Source organism: Echinops telfairi, unplaced genomic scaffold, assembly GCF_000313985.2.
Source record: "Echinops telfairi isolate 266 unplaced genomic scaffold, ASM31398v2 ScPeMD7_7416;HRSCAF=8454, whole genome shotgun sequence".
Classification (NCBI taxonomy): Eukaryota; Metazoa; Chordata; class Mammalia; order Afrosoricida; family Tenrecidae; genus Echinops; species Echinops telfairi.
The window spans coordinates 1865225-1886007 of record NW_022111316.1 but is presented as its reverse complement, the minus strand read 5'-3'; the positions used below and the strand labels follow the sequence as shown (position 1 = coordinate 1886007).

Below are 20783 nucleotides of genomic sequence, written 5' to 3'. Positions count from 1 at the left end.
AGGCTCAGCTGAGAAGAAGGTGACCTGACTAGAACGGTGACTAAATTATACCCTGTGAAATTCTCCAATCAATCTTATGACTAAGTCTTGTCTGTATGTTCTAGTTGGTCGTTACAATCTATGATCAATTACCGACAGAGACAGAGTACTGTGGAAGAGCAGCTGCTGTCAGAAATAGTAAAGAAGGTTGAATGGTGGAGGTATGCCTCCTACGTATCATTCTTGGGCTGATAGGGAGTTTGAGTCACCTTCCGTCTTGTGAAATCAGAGGAGGTCAAGCACTACTCCATGTCCTGATTACAGTTGGACAAAGAAAGAAGCAGAAAGGGAGTGGAGTTCTATCCAGCGGGACGGAGGAATGGCAGGTAAATCTGTTTCATGATGTTTTTATTCCATGTGTAATGTACCTAAGTAATGTATTATGCACAGATATGGACGGAATGTGTTCTGAGTATTTTCTGTAGGAGAAGGAAATGAGCAGAGTCAGGGAGGTATGTATATCAACTTTCTGAAGGCAAAAACACCTTGAATCCCCAAACTCAGGGAAGTAAAGTCTAGCAAATAGGAAGAATAACAGGTGTAACACGGCTTCAGTAAGTTTGTGGGAAAATCCCACTGTCTTTCAATTACATTTTTTTCATGTAGTTTCCCAAGTCCCTCAATTTACCACGTTATCCCATCTCAGTAATATCTTTTTCCCTGTTGCTGTCAAATCTTATTTGCTAACTTGATGTTCTCACACACTCTAAGATTGATGGAACACTTCCAGGTGCTGTTGATGCATTAAGTGTATGATCTATTTAACTTATATTTGAATAAAGAGCCGATGAAATAAGTCACCAAGTTCTTGGGGGGAATTAAAAACATTTTTTTGACTTTATTATAAAATACATAATTTTTAACAATCAGAGTTGGTTGCTGGGGTTCTTGCATTCCCTATCAGGGTACATTTTATGGAATATATCTCTGTTGTTCTGCGGGAGGCGTCAGATATCCTGAAAACGGTGCAGTAGGTGCTGTCTCTGCCACATGAGGATTCGAGGGCATGACAAACACAATCTGTGAAATCAATCAGAACATTGCAGGTGAATCAACCAATTACCACCCAACCTCGTCATTATCAGACTCCCCTCTTTCTTTTCTTAATCTAGTTTCAGCATACAACTGGCTGAGTTTCTTGGATCAAGTTAAACCAAATGAGCCCTGTAAAATAACTTTAAAGAAAAAGAGCCTTTTACTCTCCTGATGCCCTCCAGGAAGTCGTAGCCATGAGGTCCACAGTTAAGCGGAAATGAATTCTGCCATGTGCACATAGAAAAGATTATAAACTTCATATGAGACTAAAACTCTAGCCAACACTTTGACTGCAGCCTCAAAAGACGGCAAGCAAGGGACCTAGCTACACTGTGCTACTGACTACTGAAAACTAGGAGATAGTACATATGTGTTGTTCTCAGTCTCTGTGTTGTTCAGCTGTTCTCAATCTATTGTCTTCTCAATCTATTCCACTCCAATAAAAAAGGAATACAGGTATTTCTAAGGGAAGCCCAATACTTACCCCACCAGAGTTACAACAGGCTACTTTGCATCCAAAGGCGGAGAGGGACACAGCAACACAGAACTGCAGCACACTTAAAACGAGCACTACACCATCCATACCCTAGAAGCAGATCCATAACAAAGCAGCATGAGAATGAAGAGGAAAAGTCCCAAACCCTGATTACTCAGGACAAGACCAAAAAGGGGAAAGGGCTGGCCAGGGGTTGAAAACAAACTGGCTTTGTCCAGTTTGGTCATTACTTGGCCTGGTGAATGCAACTTATTCTCTACTTTCCTCACTGATAAAATAATCATGCCCCCTTATCCCCTCCGTATACACTACATTCCAGACAACACAGAAGGTGAAAGCACATCAGCCGAAAGGGAAAGGGATGATAAATCTCCTGGTCATTGTAGTCTTTTCAAATACTACAAATTCTGTACATTGACATCATAATATGAACCCATATCTTAGTACTTGTACATAGAAAATGGTTCCCCCAAAGGGCATCATGTCCTACTCCCATAATCTGTCAAGGTGTTCAATTACATGGCAAAAACTGCTCACCAAATGGCTTTGGGCTGTGGGTATTATTGTTTAGTTGGGTCCAGAGTAATTTATAAGTATTCATATAAGTATATGTAAGAGGCAAAAGAGTCAGAGAATTGAAGACTGCACTGTTTGCTTTGAAAATAGAGGAAGGGTCCACAAGCCAAGGAATCAAGGGAACCTTTAAGAACACAGGGGCAGTGGAGAGTAAGAAACTCAAATTCTCCTCTGGAGTTTCTAGTTAAAACAACCCAACAAAAAATGTAACTCTGTTAGCATCTTAAATCTAGCTCAGTGAACTCAGCCTCCCAACCTCCAGATATATAAGGTAATGAATTTGTTTTAATTAAGATTGTGGTCATTTGTTTCAGGAGCCATTAAAAAAATGTAATCATGCACACTGAATGTATCTATCTTTAATCAAGATCCTTGGACAATTGGCTTTAGTTCTAATCTTTAACCCAAACACGTGGTGGAATTTGAAAGACACTGGGAAGTGCTCTTATTCCTAATAATCTTACCCTGATATAGGGTCTGAGTTTTTTCGGTTTAATCTTTCTCTCCATGCTTTCTACCTCTCCCGCTCCTCTGACGAAGCCCATAGAGAAGGACCCAGAATGTAATACAGATATATTTGTAATTCATGGTTTATTTTATTCATTCATCCTTTGAGCAAGTATGTATTCAGCACCTCTCTCTTGGGTCATGGTGGTAAGTACTGAAGACATAGGAGAAAACAAGACAGACAATTTTCTTGTCTTTAAGGATCTTACATAGAGGAAGGATTCAACCGATTCAAACTAGGCAGAATGGATACCTGATATTTTTTGTTGATTTCAGGAACTGGTTGTTCAAATGGTACTTGTAATCAGGGATTTCTCTAAAGTAGTCGACTGGGCAGTTGCCCAATGTGGAAATCACAAATTGACAGTCCTTTTTTTTTTTCCTAACCGTTCACCTGGGCCACAGTGTATTCTAGCACCCATTGTAATGTTCATTCTTTCCATAGTCATAAGCTATTAGAAGGAACTATGTTAGTAATATTTATTCTTTTCATAAAAATGGATATTTTTCATGAAACACTATGTTTTTATGCCTTTGTGCTTGTTATTTCAGTAATCACACATATACTATAAAGAGAAAAAATATCACATCAGAGGGTGACACACTGTCATTGATTTAAGTTTTCTGTTATGTTCTAAATTCTCCAGAAATATGATGAATGAATTATGCGATTCCTGAATGGTCAAAGAGCTAAAAATGTTGTCAGTGAAACTGCTGTAAGTTCAGCAGAAGTAGAAAGGGCTTTTCAAAGAAGAACATAATATTTTCAGAGAAGAGAAGTGGCCCATTTCTATTGTCAGTGAAAATGACTGTTGTCTAATTGGTCTTCCTCTAAAGAATTGGGGTCTTACTCCTACAGTGAAAAGGTGGTGTAGAATAAATCACACAGTGATAACATTTGGATAAAAATGAAGAACATTGCAAATGAGGACACAAATCAAGAAGCAATATGGAAATACCTTAAATAAAAGTTTTATTGGTTTGGGGTAGGTATTATTTAATATATTTTATTGATATTTTCAAACCCTTTCTTATAATATAACCAAGTTCCGTGTACCGCTTATGTTGTTCTTATTTCAGTATTAACTATATGAAATAATAAACTACCTTTAGATCATTTTTTAATATACGAATGATGGTCATTCGGGCAGCAAATTGGTCATTAAATTATTTGAATCCCACCACTGATTTTACCTTCTAAAGGACTTGGCAAAGTTAGCAAAGTTTTTCTATAAGGGTCAGACAGTAGATATTTAAAGCATTGTGGGCTCTAAGTTATTAGTTGCAACTACTCGACTCTCCCAAAGTAGCACAGAAGCAGCCATAGGCAATATGTAAAGAAATGGGTGAGACTGCATTTCAACAAAACTTTACTTACAATTAGTGCCAGGCTAGGTTTCTAGCAGCAACAACAACAACAAAAAGTGGCAAATAAATACACATTAGATTGGGCCACCTAGAATTTCTAGCTTTGAAGTCAAGCATGGCTTATCACTGCAATTTTTTAAGCTTCTGCCTAATGATCCCAGTAGTGTTCTATCTAGCAACACTTTTCTGCAAAGAGCTCACCATTTTCTAACATAATTTAACAAGTGCCATATATACTCGAGCATAAGCCGACCTGAATATCAGCTGAGGCACCTAATTTTTCCACAAAAACTGCATTGAAAATGTGCTGAAATACTCAACTTATACACGAGCATATAAGGTGCTTTCAAAGGGTAAACCCTTGGACACTTTGAAAAAACCAACTGTAGGATGAAGACCATGATGACCACAATGATAATGATGTTGGTATGTTCCTCTCTGGAGGATTAAGGTATCCTGAAGACATAAACACGGTCCCTCCCTAGGTCTTCCAGAGTACTGACTCTAGGATTGAGTACAGCACATACTTACTGCCACTCAGTCGAAACTAACTCATAGTGATGCTGTGGGACAGAGTAGAACTGCCTCTGTGAGTTTCCAAGACTGTAACTTTTTATGGGAGTAGAAAGCCCTGTCTTTCTCCCATGGAGTAGCTGGTGGTTTTGAACTGCGGACCTTGCAGTTAGTACAAGCCCAATGTGTAACCACTGCACCACCTTAAGCTCCTTAAGCATAAGCTATAGCTTCTAGTACGTGTGGGCTGAGAATGCAGAAGCCGAATTAAGAAGATACTTAATACTTCAGACTCCAGGAAGTTCCTCTTTTTAAAAAAAATGTAATCACTTTATTGGGGGTTCATACAGCTCTTATAAGAATCTATACATCCATTGTGTCAAGCACATTTGTACATATGTTGCCATCCTCCTTTTCAAAACATTTTCCTTCTACTTAGTATCAGCTCATTTTTCCTCTGCCCCCACCCTCCCACCCTCATGACCACTTGATAATTTATTCATTATTATTATTTTCGTATCTTACACTGACAGCTGTCTCCCTTCACCCACGTTTCTGTTGTTTGTCCCCCCCTGAGAGGGGATTATATGTTGATCATTGCCATCAGTTCCCCTTCTCCCCCCACCTTCCCCCTACCCTCATGGTATCGCTATTCCCATTATTGTTCCTAAAGGGTTTATCTGTCCTAGGTTCTATGTGTCCAGCTCAAAGCTGTACCAGTGTAAATGCTCTGGTCTAGCCGGATTTTTAAGGTGGAATTGGAGACATGATAGTGGGGGGGGGGAGCATTAAAGAACTAGAGGAAAGTTATATGTTTTGTCGGTGCTAGCTGACACCCTGGCTGGCTCGCCCCTTTTTGCAACCCTTCTGTGAGGAGATGTCCAATTGTCTACAGATGGGTTTTGGGTTTCTACTCTGTGCCCCCACTCCCCCGCCTCCTTTGCATCAATATGATTTTTGCTCTGGATCTTCTGAGGCCTGACACCTGATCCCATCGACACCTCATGATCACACAGGCTGGAGTACTTCTTCCATGTGGACTTTGCTGCGTATCAGCTAAACGGCCACTTGTTTATCTTCAAGCCTTTAAGACACTAGAAGCTATATCTTCTAGTAGTTGGGCACCATCAGCTTTCTTTACCACATTTATTTACTCACCCCTTCTGTCTTCAGTGATTGTGTCAGGAAGGTGAGCATCACAGAATGCCAGGTTATTAGAACAAAGTGTTCTTGCAATGAGGGAGTACTTGAGTAGAAGCCCAATGTCCATCAGCTACCTTAATATTTAACATATAATATATGTACATAGATCTATGTCCCTATAATTATATATAAATATATTATCATATGTCCATGCCTGTATTTATACCTCTATAAATGTCCTTTGCCTCCTAATTCTTTCCCCTATTTCCTCCAGGAAGTTCTTATGGATGGTCTCTGGTGTAAGGATGGGCAGGGGAAACAAATTCTAGAATCTGCCATGGTGTCTTGAAGAAGGTGTCTGAGATAAAAAGCAGGACAAGGTACATAGTTTATATGGCTGAAAGATAAATTAAAATGCAATCCTCTATGTTCAAAAATGATTGAGAATTGCAAGGGATCAAAAGAAGAGGATCACACCAATCACAGGTCCTTCAGAGGGCAGGGCCCTATAGAGACATCAAGGAAGCTGTAATAGTGGCATAATCTCATGTCAATTTGCAAAGAGGTAGAGTCTGGCTTCTCAATCAGGTCATAGCAAATAATGCTTCTGTGTGGGCATTCTGGGAATGCCTGTATTCCTCCCTGGAGGCAGGGGATACACACTCTCTGCTTCGTCTTCCTGTTGACAAGACATATGGAGCTATGTTGATGGCAGCCAGAGCCTTGGAGCTGAAGAAGCCATGTGGAGACACCTGCCAGTGCTGAGAGGCGTCCACCGCCACTGGATCCACAAGACTTTCCACCCACTGGCCTGTGTTCTTCCTGTATTCAGAATTATCACATGGCTGCATGAGTCTGAGGAGGAAATTATGGACGAGTATTGGAACATATGGGATAATATCAGAGTTATGGACTTGATCTGGACTGGGCTTGGAGTTTTTTTAATGTGCAATTGCTCTTTGATCTGAAGTTCTCTCTTATACACGAGTGTCTTGTTTCTCTAGTCAACCTGGACTAACACACAAGTCATACCCATTAAGTGAGTCAAGTATAATTGGTTCCTTAAAGTCTCTAAATGTGGGCACTTCTAAAACTGATCATAACATTGCTCTTTAGAATAACAATATAGAGCAATAGTAAGTGACAACAGAGAATAAGAAGCAGAAGGTCCCAGACTCAAATTCGGTTCTTGCCAATTTCTAACTCTGTAAACTGAGAGAGGAAGCACTGGTAGCTTAGTGGTTCCAAGTTGGCCTGCTAACTACAACATCACCAGTTCAAAACCACCAGCCACTCTGAGGAAGAAACATGAAGTTTTCTACTCCCGTAAAGAATCACAGTCTCAGAAATCCAGTGGGGCACTTCTATTCTGTTCTATTGGACTGTTCTAGGGTCAAGATGAATCAGAATCAAATCAATGGCCATTAGTTTAGTTTCAGGTCATCTTATGAAAGCTTAAGTTCTCTGATGAAGAGATTTAATCTTTTCTTTTTTAAGAAAAATGAGTAGCAAAGCATAAAAGTTATTTACTATAAGAATGTCTAGAAATTTCAAGGAGAGAGAAAATATTTAGGAAAGTTGCCTCCAGGGTTTATTTCATTGTGAATAGTTAGCTCTGGAGACATCAGAAGTTGGGAGTAAACAAAAGCGAAACAGTTGGTCTATATAATAAATAAGAACAATGCCGAGGTCCATGTTTAGCTGAGGACAGGTGACGATGAGAATGAGATGGAAGGAAGAACTAGGCACCTTGGGGAAATACTGATTTAGATGAAGCAATGATGACAGAACACCCAATGGTGTTGAGACTGGCCAAGGGACTTTTTAGTAGCAAATATTTACATTTATGAGGGGACTGCAAAACATTCCATTATCTTCATTCCATTTACCACCAATTTTTGAAACATTCTCATGCATTTCATGCTACAATAACCAACTCATCCACCACACCTCCCCCTACGTAGACACTCATTCCATAAATGAAAACTTCAAGGCCCTTTACTACCTTCATCACCTTTTTATAAATGATTCTCCTGGTTTCCTAGTACTGCAATGACAAAAATTACTATAAAGAACAAGAATGTATTATCTCATCACTTAGGAGGCTAGAAGTGCAAATTAGTGTCTCTATTCTCATCATAGTATCTCTATTGGTGAATACTTTCTTATTGATAGCTCTAAGAGTGGTTCTTGACATTCCTTGGCTTATAGGTGAGTCTTCACATGCAATTTGCCTTCCCTCTGTGCCTTTGTGTCTCTTGTGTTTCCCTTTTATAAGAGATCACTCAGAAGGGATTAGGTTTGGGATCCACCCTCCTCTGCTATGACTTTATGAACATAACAAACGAAGAACCCTATTGCCAAACAGGGCCATACACACAAGTACTGAAGTTAGGCTTTCAACATCTTTCAAAATTCTGTCCATAGCAATGTTCATTTGTAGACTGAAATTTTAGAATATAATCCACCTGAGGGCAAGTGGGACAGAAAGGTTATAAAATACACACAAGATAGAGAATTTGCCAAGATATTGGGGATAGAAGTGATGAGTCATACAAGAACATCGAGAGATATTGGATGGGACTCTGAGGTACTCATCACCAATAGGATAGGGATCAAGGTAATTTTATATCATTTAGAGAAACAGGTCCTCCATAAGGAGCTCGATCAAGAAACCCTGGCGACACAGACTGACAATTGATTTCTATTTTCTAAAGGAATAAGAGCATATACTGATCATAGTTGTGAAATAAAGAAGGGTTGTATGGAAAGGGCCCAGTGCAACGACTGTTAGATAGTAAGTGTTAAATGAATCTGAGCTTTCCCCCCCCCACATTGCCTAATGACATATAAAGAATAATTAAAGAGAGATGGGATTCTAAAACCTAAATACAATTTACCGTATTTCTCAGTCACTTCAAAGTTCCTAAAATCATCTAGGAATTACAGAATATGGATCGTGACTATTGCCTGAGCCTGGAATCCCAGGCCCTACTTCCATCCTAGTCCCCCAGGAAAAGAAGATGCACTCACCCTTAAAATGGATGAGACCAAGGCACAATTTTCTGGCATCGTTTGGTAGCTACAGTAAGAGTGGTGGTATGGAAAAGAAATCAAGCTGATTGCACTGATTATGATCCCAATGGCAGCCAAGGTGGAGCTGGCGATATTCAGTCCTAGGCTACCTTGAATCTAAAAAGGAAGGAAAAATCTATTGAGCAGCCCAGTGACAGCCTCATCTTGGTCCCCAACCATCTCACCCACTTCTTTACCCCAACATAACCATCTCTAGCAATTGTCTCCCAATTCCATTCCTTACCCATAAAATAAAAACACAATAAAATAAAAACAAACCCATCATGATGAAATTGATTCTAGCGCTCCATAGGGCTATTTCAGTTTTTAAAATGTTGATGTTGTTGAGAATATACTCCGTGAAATATCAAATCAACCATTTCTATATGCACAATTCTATCTGTACATTTATTGCATTCAGGTGTACAACCATTGTCACCCACTTTTTCTCACTTGTTATATCCCCTATAAGTTTCTCATTACTTATAAGTTCCTATCCAATCTTTTGCGTTATTGTTGTTACTCGAATCTCATATAAACTTAAAACCAAACTCACTGTCATCGAGTTGATCCTGACTCCTGGTGACCCTGAGGGACAGGGTAGAACTACCTGTGGGAGTTTCTGAGACTGCAACTCTTTGTGGGAGTAAAACACCAAACAACTATACGTACAACACAGTGACCTAGTGCCATGTGCCATCCTTACAACTATTGACATCTTTGAGTCCATTGTTGCAACCACAGTATCAATCCATCTGCTGGAAGAGTTTTCTCTTTTTCTTGGGCCTTCTATTTTTCAAGCATGACATCATCTCTAGGGACTAGTCCCTCCTCATAGCGCATCCAAAGTTTTTGAGACAAAATCTCATCATCTTAGCTTCAAAGGAGTCTTCCTGCTGTCCTTCTTTCAAGACCGATGTGTTCGTTCTACTGGTCATCTCTACTATATTCAATCGTATTCACCAACACCGTGATTCAAATACATCACTTCTCTGATCTCCCTTAGTCATTGCCCTGTTTTCCAATTCAGATGAGGTGATGGTGCATACCAGGGCTTGGGTCAGGGGTACTTTCATCTTTAAAGCGATGTCTTAACTTGTTAAAGCTGTAAAGATTTTCTCAGTGCAATTCATCTTTGGTGTCTCCTGACACATAGTTACTGTCCCTTCAATGGAAACAGTGTCCCCGCTTCCTCCCCAGGTTCCTCGTTGCTCCTTGCCTTTCTCTCCTGCCTTCTCAGCTTTGCTCTTGGACCTGCTGCCCTTGTGGTCTCATAAGGTGGGTTTTTCGGAGGAATACCTTCCTCAGAGGTGTGGTTTGCTCACTCTATAGGGTTGTAAAGGTGTCCAAGGGCAGTAGTCTCACGGTTTCCACTAGCAGACCAGTAGATCTGGTCTTTTTCATGATGTTGAGTTTTGGTCTAGGTTTTCTTCTACTCTTCAGGCCTTCTTTTTGTGTTCTTGATGAGAGTGGACAGTGGGGGTTGCCTGGTGCCATCTAATTGTTCTGATTTGGAGGTAGTGGAGACATCGGCTCCCAGGATCCCTTAGTCTTTTGGACTAATGTTTCCTTTGGTCTTTGAATTGCATCGTTCATTTTTTGTTACAGGAAAGGATAGACCAGTAGTTATGTCTAAGTTATTTGCTTGCTCTTAAGATTCCAAGAGCTATTCGCCAAAGTACAATGTATAACATTGTCTCTGTGAAGTAAACCAAAATCATATCCATTGAGTCATTGCTTTCTCATAACAGCCCCCTGTGGGTTTCCCACATGGTAACTGTTTACCGGAGTAGAAAGCCTAGTCTTCCTCCCATAAAGCTGCTGGTGATTTCGAATCGCTAACCATGAGTTCGCTGCCCAACTGGCAAGCAACACTCCTCTCTGTGAACTAGGCCATCTCAATGGGCCTAGACGTCTCCTGAGGCTATGGCTCTAAGCCTTCAAGCCCAGTGACTCAATCTCTCAGGGTGTTTGGTGATGCCTTTGAATTTGTCATACCCTGTATATGCTACTGACGTAGACACACTCCTATCCCCACATTTAAGCAGAACGGTTACAAGAACACTTTTCCTTGGGAGCATCGTCCCTGCTCCCTCTGACCAGCCTCTGCCTGGCCTGAGGTAATGTTTTAACATCACGATGGGCCCATAGAACAATCCTTGTTTAAACTACCCCTCTTTCCTCACCAAGGGATGCTGTAAGTCTTTCTCTCAGGGACAGGGGTGTTCATGTCCCACCCCCATTAGGAGGGCACTCTGGAGGCAAAATCCAGAAATGGGGACATAAAACAAGGCGCCTGAAACTTTACCTAAATATACTTTTGTTTTACTTCTGTCACTACCCCTTAGTGATATATGTATTTTAACTTACTTTTTCGTCTACTTTCTGTGTTCTACCCTCCCTGAATACTATAAAAGAGGCTTGGCCAGGGAAGACAGGGCTGTGTCCTGGTGAAAAGTTCCCTTTGAACCGATCCCACTGCAGCCCGGGCTAGCCTGACATAAAAAAATAAAGGCTTCAATCATTTTAATTGGACATTGTAGCGGTCTTCTTTTATCCGAACCCACAACACTACTATATGCATGTATGTATTTGCCACATAAATACGTGCTTATTTGTAGTGCGTACAAATATTCTATGCCTAATCCTGTATGTAGTAATGGTTGCACTCCCTTATGCCGTCCCACACCTGTTTAGCTTGTTTAGGATATTTACCTATGCATATACTCATAAATTATTTTTTATTATAGTTATTGCAGGATTATGTATTTAGTATTATTTACCAGTGTCGCATTTTACTCTTGTATACCACCCACTCTTCTTCTTTCCAGTGGTCGTGCTATGCTGACCTCTCCCTGATTCCAGATTGCATTTCCCATCATCCATGTCAATGACTGTCTTACTCTCTAGTTAGTGAAAGTCCTACTTCCCCTCCCATCCCTTGTAACCATCCAGGAATCTTTATTTCTGTGTGTAAACATATTCTGGATATTTTATAATAGGGGCTTCAGACAATATTTGTACATTTCTGATTGACTATTTTCATTCAGTATAACATTCTCTAGGCTAAGCCATGTTATGAGATGTTTCACAGTTATCCTTTAATTTTGCATAGTGTTCCATGGTATGTAGGTGATGTCGTTTCCTTATCTATTCTTTTGTTGATGAGCACTTAGCTTGCTGCCATCTTTTTTTTTAATATTGTAAATCATACTGCAATTAACATATGTGTACATATATCTCTTCATGTCATGACTTTTTTCCTCTAGGATATAAACTCACCAAGTAGTAGGATTAATAGGTCATACGGATCTCCCTTTCCAATTTAAGGCAACACTTTATTGTTTTGTACAGTGGTTGTACCATTTTAGAATGCCATTGGCAGGGTCTGAACGTTCCAGTCTCTCCACATCATCACCAGCATCTATTGCTTTCTAGTTTTTTTATCATTACTATTACTTCCGAGGTGAGGTAATATCCTATTATTCATTTGATTTGCATCTCTCTTCTGGCTAATGGTGTTGAACATATTTCATATCTGTTAATTACATAAATGCATTCTTTGAGTGTCTGCTTATGTCCTTTTGCACATTTTTAAATTAAATTTTGAAGTTTTTATTGTTGAGGTGTTGAAATTTTCTAAAAATTTAGAGATTTTTCTAATTTTAGTCTCTTGTCAGATATTGTTGCAAAAAGAAAAATCCCAGCCAGTAGATCCTCTTCTTACTCTATTACTGAGCATAAGTATTTAATTTTTAGGACTTCCCATATATCCAGCATATTTTCTGTGGTTTGTACATTTTAAATTTATACATGGTATTCTATTTGTGCCATATATATTAGAGTCCTAACATTGTCCTTTTTTTGCTTCCATGATCTTGCTTGTTTTAGATTTATATGTAGGTCTTTGATCCATTTTGGGTTAGTTTTGGGGTGTGACATGAAGTATGAGCTGTAAAGTAATGCTATACAACTCCTGCTCCTGTTTCACATTTCCCCTGAATAATTCTCTGTATCTTCATAAAGATTCTCTCAGTAACCACGTCATGAAAATATCCATCTTCATGTCAATAATTCTATCATGGGACAATTGGTTTGTTAGCAACATTGAAAGGCCAGCTCAGGATTGTATACTTTCACTATACTTATTAAATCTCTATGCTGAGCAAATAGTCTGAGAAGCTGCACTGGACAACGAAGATTGAGGCATCTTAATTAGGGGAAGGTTCATCAGCAATCTGCAGTATGCCAATAGAGCACCTCGTTGGCTGAAAATGAAGACAATTTGAAGACCAAAGACTGTCAGAAGAATGAACAAGACTGTCTGGGAAGTACAGTCAGAATGCTGCTTAGAAACAGGGAAGGTGAGACTTTGTCTCCTGTACTTTGGACATGTTACATGAAGATGATGCAGGCCAAGGTAGTTTTGTTTTGTTGTCCGCAGAATGACCATGAGTCAGAACCAACCTAATGGCACCTAACAATAGGCCACGCAGTTAAAACTCACAACATGTAAGGCTGCCAGGCATTATTAATCCTTATCCTTTCATTAAAAAAAAAGAAACAAAAATAATTACTCACCACACCTTTAGTAGTTCTGATTCCTGCTGCAATTGAGAAGGACCCTGAAATAATAAACTGGTAACAAAATGAAAAATTAAGGAAAAATGTTAAGCAGACATTTGAAGTTATACTTTACCCAAATGTATCCTTACATTATTAGATAGAGGTTGTTTATTTTGCCAACCTGGCCGACAAACACATGTGGGGTTAACTGAAGGGCAGAGGGATAAATGGCTCAGTGAGCCTTGCCTTTCTAGTTCTCGGGTCTCTTGCTTTCTGATGGTCGGACCAGGGTGCACCTGCCTTAACCAGTTCTCTGCTTCAGCTGGCAAGGCTCACTTCCTGCAAGACATCCCTGAGGAGAAGCCACATGAACCTACCCTGATGCAGCCCTGGGTGCTGGAGCAGCCGTGTGGAGACCCCTGCCAGCGCTGAGATGCTCACACATGCTCACTGATTCGGCTTTCCTCCTGCAGTCCACGTCATTGTATGTGTTTTGTGACATTGAGGAGGGCTTTGTAGATTGGTGTCAGATATATGGGCTAATGTTGGACTTGGGCAGCACTGGGTTGGGATGCTTTCTTAATGTATACTTACTTTTTATATAAAACTCCTGTACATAAGAGTTTCTGTGGATTTGTTTCCCCAGTTTCCCCAGACTAACACACATTAGATAAAAATGTTAAACAGAACAATTATGTTAGAAGAAACACGAAATGTAAATAGTTCCCCCACTTCTCAAGAAAGAACAGAGAAATTCTAACAGAGGGATTATTGGAAAATTTATCAGGCCTTTAAAAAAATTGCTAAGTGCAATAGTATTTAAATAGTTCCAGACCATTGAATTATAAAATTTCCAAATTCCTTATATGAATTAGCCCCATACCAAATGTGAACAAGATATACTAAACCCAAAGCAGGAAGACATTTTTAAGTTTCATTTAAAATATTAATATTTGCACGTAAGAGACAATTGCTATAGTTTTGGGGTCAAAAAGTCACTTACAACCCATTACAACCTACATATAGCAGAACGGAGCACTACCCAGTACTGCTCCGTCCTCATGACCACTGTTCTGTTTGAGCCCATCGTTGCCTCCGCAGTGTCAGTCCACTTCATTTTCACTGACCCTACACTCGTTCCAACACAAGTAAAAGGGTAGCAAAGAAAACTTGCTTCTGTCAAGTGGCTTATTAAATGGTTAGAATATATTAGTTCCGTGAACTCCAACAATTACACAAATATTTTCCTTTTGGATAGTATTATAAGAGTCAACTCAATAGGCCTGGGACTATTTCACTGTTTGCGTTTCAAAGTTTGCTTTTTGACTCTTTGATTTCAAAAAGCATTGTATTTTGACACCCACCCACCTCTCCCCCCCCCCCAACAAAAGACTTATCTACACGTTACCACGTGTAGGTCTTCATAGAGTTTTAAGGCTGTGACCTTTCAGCAGTGAAATACCAGGTTGTCCTTCCAGTGTGCTCCTGTGTGGTTTCAAAGTGCTAACCTGCTTGCTTAGACCTTTGGGCCACCCAGGGACACCTGCCTGGATTGTAGAGTTTAAGGACAGCTGTTACTGGCATCATCGTATTATACAGAAAAAGCACTCTCAGAAATAGGTGAGTGTTTGCTGCGCTTCAGCATTGTGCTTCTGGTAAATAGGTGGAGGGGAACCCAGATCAGCTGTACGACTCACTTTATTCCCAACTGTGGAGAGTTAAATAAATAGAAGCTCCCAGAATGCCTGATCATTCCCTGATTCTAATATAGATATGGTTATAACTGTTTTGTTCCCTGTTAGGAGATGAAAATGGACATTTTATTGTCATTCATGTTCTTATTTTGCATAGAAGTCTGTGGTGTTGTTTTGTTTGTTTGTTTTGTGAGGAGCACTTTTGAATTTTTCTGAATTTTTATTTTTAATGATGTTTTACATTTTACTCAACTATAATTAATGTTATTAAACTTATGAAACAAAATTGATTGAATAGTCCCATTTGCTAACCTAAACCATTTGCTAACAATCAATAGTCACGGAGCCAGATACTGTAAATTATCTCCGTAGTGGTCACCTCCCTTCCTCTTCCTAGCTAACAAAAATTCTCATTTTGTTTAGTGTCCCTTGAGCTTCAAGATATAGTGAACCTTTCCATCATTTTAGTGATGTCCTCATTAGTTCAAACCAGTAATGGCAAGTCCATCACTCTGGCCCATAGTTCCTTGGGGATTATGCACTTGAAACATTTCTGAACACTGGGTTGCATCAAAAAGCCCGATACCAGAAGACTTCATGTGATGCTATCCAACCAACTTACAAATGACTTGCCATGGGCCTCATTTGAAACCATCAATCCTTTCAATATTGAAAGAGAGCCTGGGTGGTGTCCTGGTGACATGTTAGACAGGGATACTCATGGTTGGCAGTTCAAAACCACCAGCAGCTCCTCAGGAGAAATATTGGGCTTTCTGGTCTCATAAACACTTACAGTCTTGGAAACCCAAGTTGCTATGAGTCAGCATTTATTCAATGACAGTGAGTTCAGTTTGTTTGTTTATTTCAATACTTAAGTCATTGTGGGTTGGGTCTTCAGTTACACGTGGCTGTGAGATATGATAACTAATATATATTAAATATTTTATTTGCCCATCATTCTATATCCTTTATAGTATCACGAGAAGGAGTTTAGGTATATTCCTCAGGGTTATAGGATTACAAGTTAGAAATAGTTGTTTCAGAAGGCACTCCACTTACCATCACCGAGCCCCAAACTGTGTACGCCATGAAGACAGAAATGGGACTACGACCATAAAATGGCAATGTGGCACACATCATTATTATTCCCAAGCTGAGGTTCATCAAAGCAATCAGGATCTGGACAACCTAGAAATGATGACAAAAAGTAAAATTTATGAATCGTGCCCAAGTCACTCCCTGCGCCAAGCACTGAGTTACTCTCCTTTTCAATCTTTCAAAAGAGTCAGATGAGCTTCTAGATATTCTTACATCAATTTATCTTTCATATAAAGAACTGTGAATATGGTAACATTGAAATTATCTCTTAGCATATCTATTTTTTTCCACAGAGATTTCAAATTAAGAAAGACTGGGCCTTATGATGCTATGCTAAGGGTGGCTCTCCTTTGTCACATGCCCACACAGGGGAGATGAAGGAGCGAGGAAAAACTATCTTCCAGCAAGGAGGAGTGGCCTGAAGGAAGGAAAGTCCAATCCATACCGGGAAAGACGAGAAGAAAGCAAATACGACCATTTCTTGGGGCCCAGACCTGCAGTCAAGATTTTGAGCAGAGAGGTCAAACAAACAAACAACAACAACAAACGGGGGTATGAGTACAATACTCCCATGGTATTAAAAAAAATTAAAAGTGTCCGCAATAGTTTTGTCCTGAGGCTTTGAACCCTGAGCTATAAAAAGAAAAACAGGTTCGTGCTAGTAGAAGATTCACCGAGTCTCCTAGCATGAACATGGCTTTCTTTATACCCTCAGTCCTTTAAGAAAAATCAACCTCACACTCCGAAGGGGAAATGCCAAGAGGACAGGAGAGCGTTCACCATCTGTGGAGAAGGACTGAGAACGAAAAAGACTCAGACGGAGATACGAACAATGGCAGCCCGTTAGGTATCAGGAAGACTGTAGAGGGAGTGCCAGCTAGTTCACAGGGCCTTACCTTCTGCTTCTCTTCCATAGAGAAGTTCCTTCTGTTTGCTCTGGATGAAGCACATGGGTTAGAAGCACAACATGGTAGAATATTGTGCCTTTTGCCCCCCAAGTGATTGGACCTGAACATCAAACACTGATGGCTGAACATCAGTTGATGTGTTTTCAGCCAAGCTGTTGTTGTTAAAGTTGGGTGCCCTTGAGTTCGTTTCAACCCCTAGCAATCCGCTACACGAAAGAAGGAAATACTGTCCTGCCCTGCACCAGTCTCACAACAGTTGTTATATTTGAGTCCATTGTTACGGCCCCTGGATCAATCCGTCTCATTCAGATTCTTTCTCATTTTCTCAAGCATGATGTCCTGCTCCACACTAGTCTCTTACGAGCCTGTCCAAAGTTCAGGAGACAAAGTCTCGCAGTCTGCACTTCTAAGGATGCTGACTACCCTGTTCCAAGACAGTTATTTGACTTCTTGGCAGTCCAGGGTACTTGTCAGTATTCCTCTCCAGCACCACAATTCAAATGCGTTGATTCTTCTTCAGTCTCTTCCTATTCATTGTCCAACTTTCACATGCTGATAAGATGACTGAAAATAGCAGGGCTTGAAAGAAAATACCTCTTAGCCCTCCAAGTGAGATGCTTGTTCTTCAACAGTTTAAAGAGGTCTTGGGCAGCAGCCCAGTGCAATACATCCTTTTATTTCTTGACTACTGTTTCTATGAGCATTGATTGTAGATCTAAGCAAGCTGAGATCTTTGAAAATGTTCAATATTTTCACCATTTATCAGTCTGTTGTCGGGTGGTCCAGTTGTAAATATATGTTTTCACTGCAATCCTTGATTTTCATCAGAAAATGATTCAACAAGTAAGGTTGTATCGTCTACATATTTTGGATTATTTATAAGCAGTCTTCCAATTTTGATCATGTTCTGCTTATAGTCCAGCTTCTAAGATTGAATAAATATGGTGAAAGGATACAACCTGACTTTACTTTTCCTGTTTTAAACCACAGAATATACCAGTGTTTTGCAAGAAGATCTGCCTCTTGATCCATGTACAGGTTCCATGAGTACCGTGAAGTGTTCTGGAATTCCCATTCTTCTAGATGTGATCCAAAGTTGTTGTTTTTCATGATACAAATGCCTTTGCATAGTCAATAAATCACAAGTAAACATCTTTTTATATCTTTTCCTTCAACCATGATGCATTTGAAATCAGCAATTATATCCCTTGAGATATAATCCCTCTCAAAATTCAGGTGAAATGTATATACATTATAAATCATTTTATTGGAGGCTCTTACAGCTCTTATCACAATCCATACATTCATCCATGGTGTCAAGCACATTCGTACATATGTTGCCATCATCATTTCCAAAATATCTTATTTATGTGAGCCCTTGGTATAAACTCCTCTTTTTCTCCCTCTCCCCCACGATCCCACCCTGGTGAACCCTTGATAAATTATAAATTATTTTCATATCTTACATTGTCTGCTGTCTTCCTTTGCTCACATTTCAGTTGTTCATCCTCCTCGGGGCACGGGTTATATGTCAATCATTGCTGCCATCAGTTCCCCTTTCTCCCTCTTTTCCCCCCACCTTTCCCCTACCCTCCTGGTATCACTACTCTCATTTCTATTCCTGAGGGGTTTATCTGTCCTGGGTTCTATGTTCTCTTATAAGTGCCAGTGTACATCCTCCATTCTAGCCTGATTTGTAAGGTAGAACTGGGTGAGGGGGTGGGGCGGGAAGCATTAAAGAACTAGAGTAATGTCATGTGTTTCATAGGTGCTAAACTGCACCCTAGCTGGCTTGGCCCTTCCTTGTGACCCTTCTGTGAGGGGATGTCCAATTGTCTACAGATGGACTTTGGGTCTCCACTCTGACCCCCCTTGTTCACATCAATAAGATTGTTTGTTTTGGGTCTTCTGATGTCTGATACCTGATCCCTTCGACACCTCATGATCACAGAGGATGGTGTGCTTCTTCCATCTAGGCTTTTTTGACTCTCTGCTAGATGGCCACTTGTTACACTTCAAGCCTTTAAGACCTCAGATGCTATATCTTCTAATAGTCAGCATCATCAGCTTTCTTTACCAATTTGCTTATGCACTCATTTTGACTTCAGTGATTATATCGGGAAGCTGAGCAGCATGGAATGCCAGGTTACTAGAACAAAGAGTTCTTGCATTGAGAAAGGAGTTGAATAGAGGCCCAATGTCTGTCAGCTACCTTGATACTTAACATATACATATATGTACATAGACCCATAGCTCTATCATTATATATTAATACATTTACATATATACATGCCAATATTTATACCTCTATAAATGTCTTTTGCCTCCTAGTTCTTTCCTCTATTTCCTTTTACCTTCCTCCTTTCCCACTATCATTTTCAACTTTTATTTGGCTCTCAGTAATTCCTCTCAGCTACATTTCACTTGATCAAACCCCACCAGGCATTCTACACCTGCCTCACCCTCGATTTCAGATCTCTTTTTGTTCTCTTGTCCCTGGGTTTGTTGGCTCCCTGTCCCTTTCCCCCACTGTCAGTCCCATTGTTTTCTCCTCAGGATTGTTTATCGTGCCTATCTTATATCGATAGACATGAAAAAAGGGAGGGTGGGATGGGGCTATAAATAGTCCTTCCAGGTCTGTCTTCTGACCCTGATGTATATTTTCTGATCCAGACTGATGAGGTGTCCAGCCCTGCACTTCGAGTCTGAAGTCTGTCTTCAGGATTTTGACTCATGGATTTGTTTAAACTTTCTTCAACTTCAATTTACTGTAACTTACTGTACTGGCCTACTGTAACTACAAGTTGACAGTGTGTGGAAGCTGTCTGACTTCTATGGCTGGATTTGGATCCTGCATCTGGTTCATCAGTCTCCTGTTTTATTGTCTGCTGATCCCATGAGCCGTCAGTGGATTGCCAATCTTGGGTTCACTTGGCCAATCTCAGATGCATTCAGCTGGGCATCCACCAGCCTGTGATCGTCCTGCTTCATCTTCCTGCTTCCTGTTCACTAGCCTCTACAGCTCCAGGTGTCAGGAGAAGCCTTCGACTTACATCTGACCCACACTCTTGAACTAGAGCAAACATAACCACTTCTATATCTGCGTGAGCCATTTCTTGTTAGAAATCTCTTTCTATACACAGCTATAAGTGCTACTGGTTTCGCTTTTGTAGAGAACCCAGTCTAACACGGTGACCCTGCTAACATTTGAAATACTGGTGACATAGTTCCAAGAATCAAGTCACGGCAGTATGACAAACAGAGAGAGACAAGTGGTGCTTTGAGGCTAGGGAGAGAGGGTAGTTGTCATTAGGTCTGATAAGTGTTTGGATTACAACATCATTGATCTTCTCCATGATTGGTCCCTGACTTACCCCGAGGATCTTGGGCTCACCCTTCAAGAACTTCTCTGCCCGCCCTTTCCATAGATATGACTTTACAGCAGCTGGCTGTCCCATTTGGGGTACACCAGGGTCAAGTTCTGATGTGGTTTGTTGCATTTTCTGCAGGGTTGTCAGGGCAGCAGAAAAGGTACTACAATAAAAAAATAAACATAATTAAAAGTTAGTTCTAGAAATGACAGGATAGGAGCACTTTGGGGCATTCTCCGATATAAGACAATCCCTGTCTGCCTTCCTACAGTAAATTATAACAGCTGTTAGACATTTAAAAACATCTTAACAAAAGGTCAAATCCAAACTCACTTCCATCAAGTCAATGTCAACTGATACAGGGAGGGTGGAGGGAGGATGGGGTGGAAAGGGC

General features: G+C 40.2%; 1 protein-coding gene across 3 annotated transcripts in view; it reads right to left on the bottom strand.

The window, feature by feature from the left end:
• Positions 1 to 847: 847 nt before the first annotated feature.
• The window catches only part of LOC101641684 (membrane-spanning 4-domains subfamily A member 4A), a 23208-nt gene continuing 3272 nt past the window's right edge, over positions 848 to 20783 (bottom strand). The window contains exons 2-7 of one of the 3 annotated variants that reach the window (XM_045297085.1): positions 20393 to 20552; positions 16072 to 16200; positions 13334 to 13390; positions 8711 to 8869; positions 1559 to 1660; positions 848 to 1059 (exon numbers count right to left, since the gene is read on the bottom strand). In XM_045297085.1, the coding sequence (XP_045153020.1) occupies positions 952 to 1059; positions 1559 to 1660; positions 8711 to 8869; positions 13334 to 13390; positions 16072 to 16200; positions 20393 to 20518 (681 nt within the window). In that variant the 5' untranslated portion in view covers positions 20519 to 20552 and the 3' untranslated portion in view covers positions 848 to 951. The remainder of the gene's footprint in view (positions 1060 to 1558; positions 1661 to 8710; positions 8870 to 13333; positions 13391 to 16071; positions 16201 to 20392; positions 20553 to 20783) is intronic. The other 2 variants (XM_045297087.1, XM_045297086.1) reach the window with 2 other exon arrangements.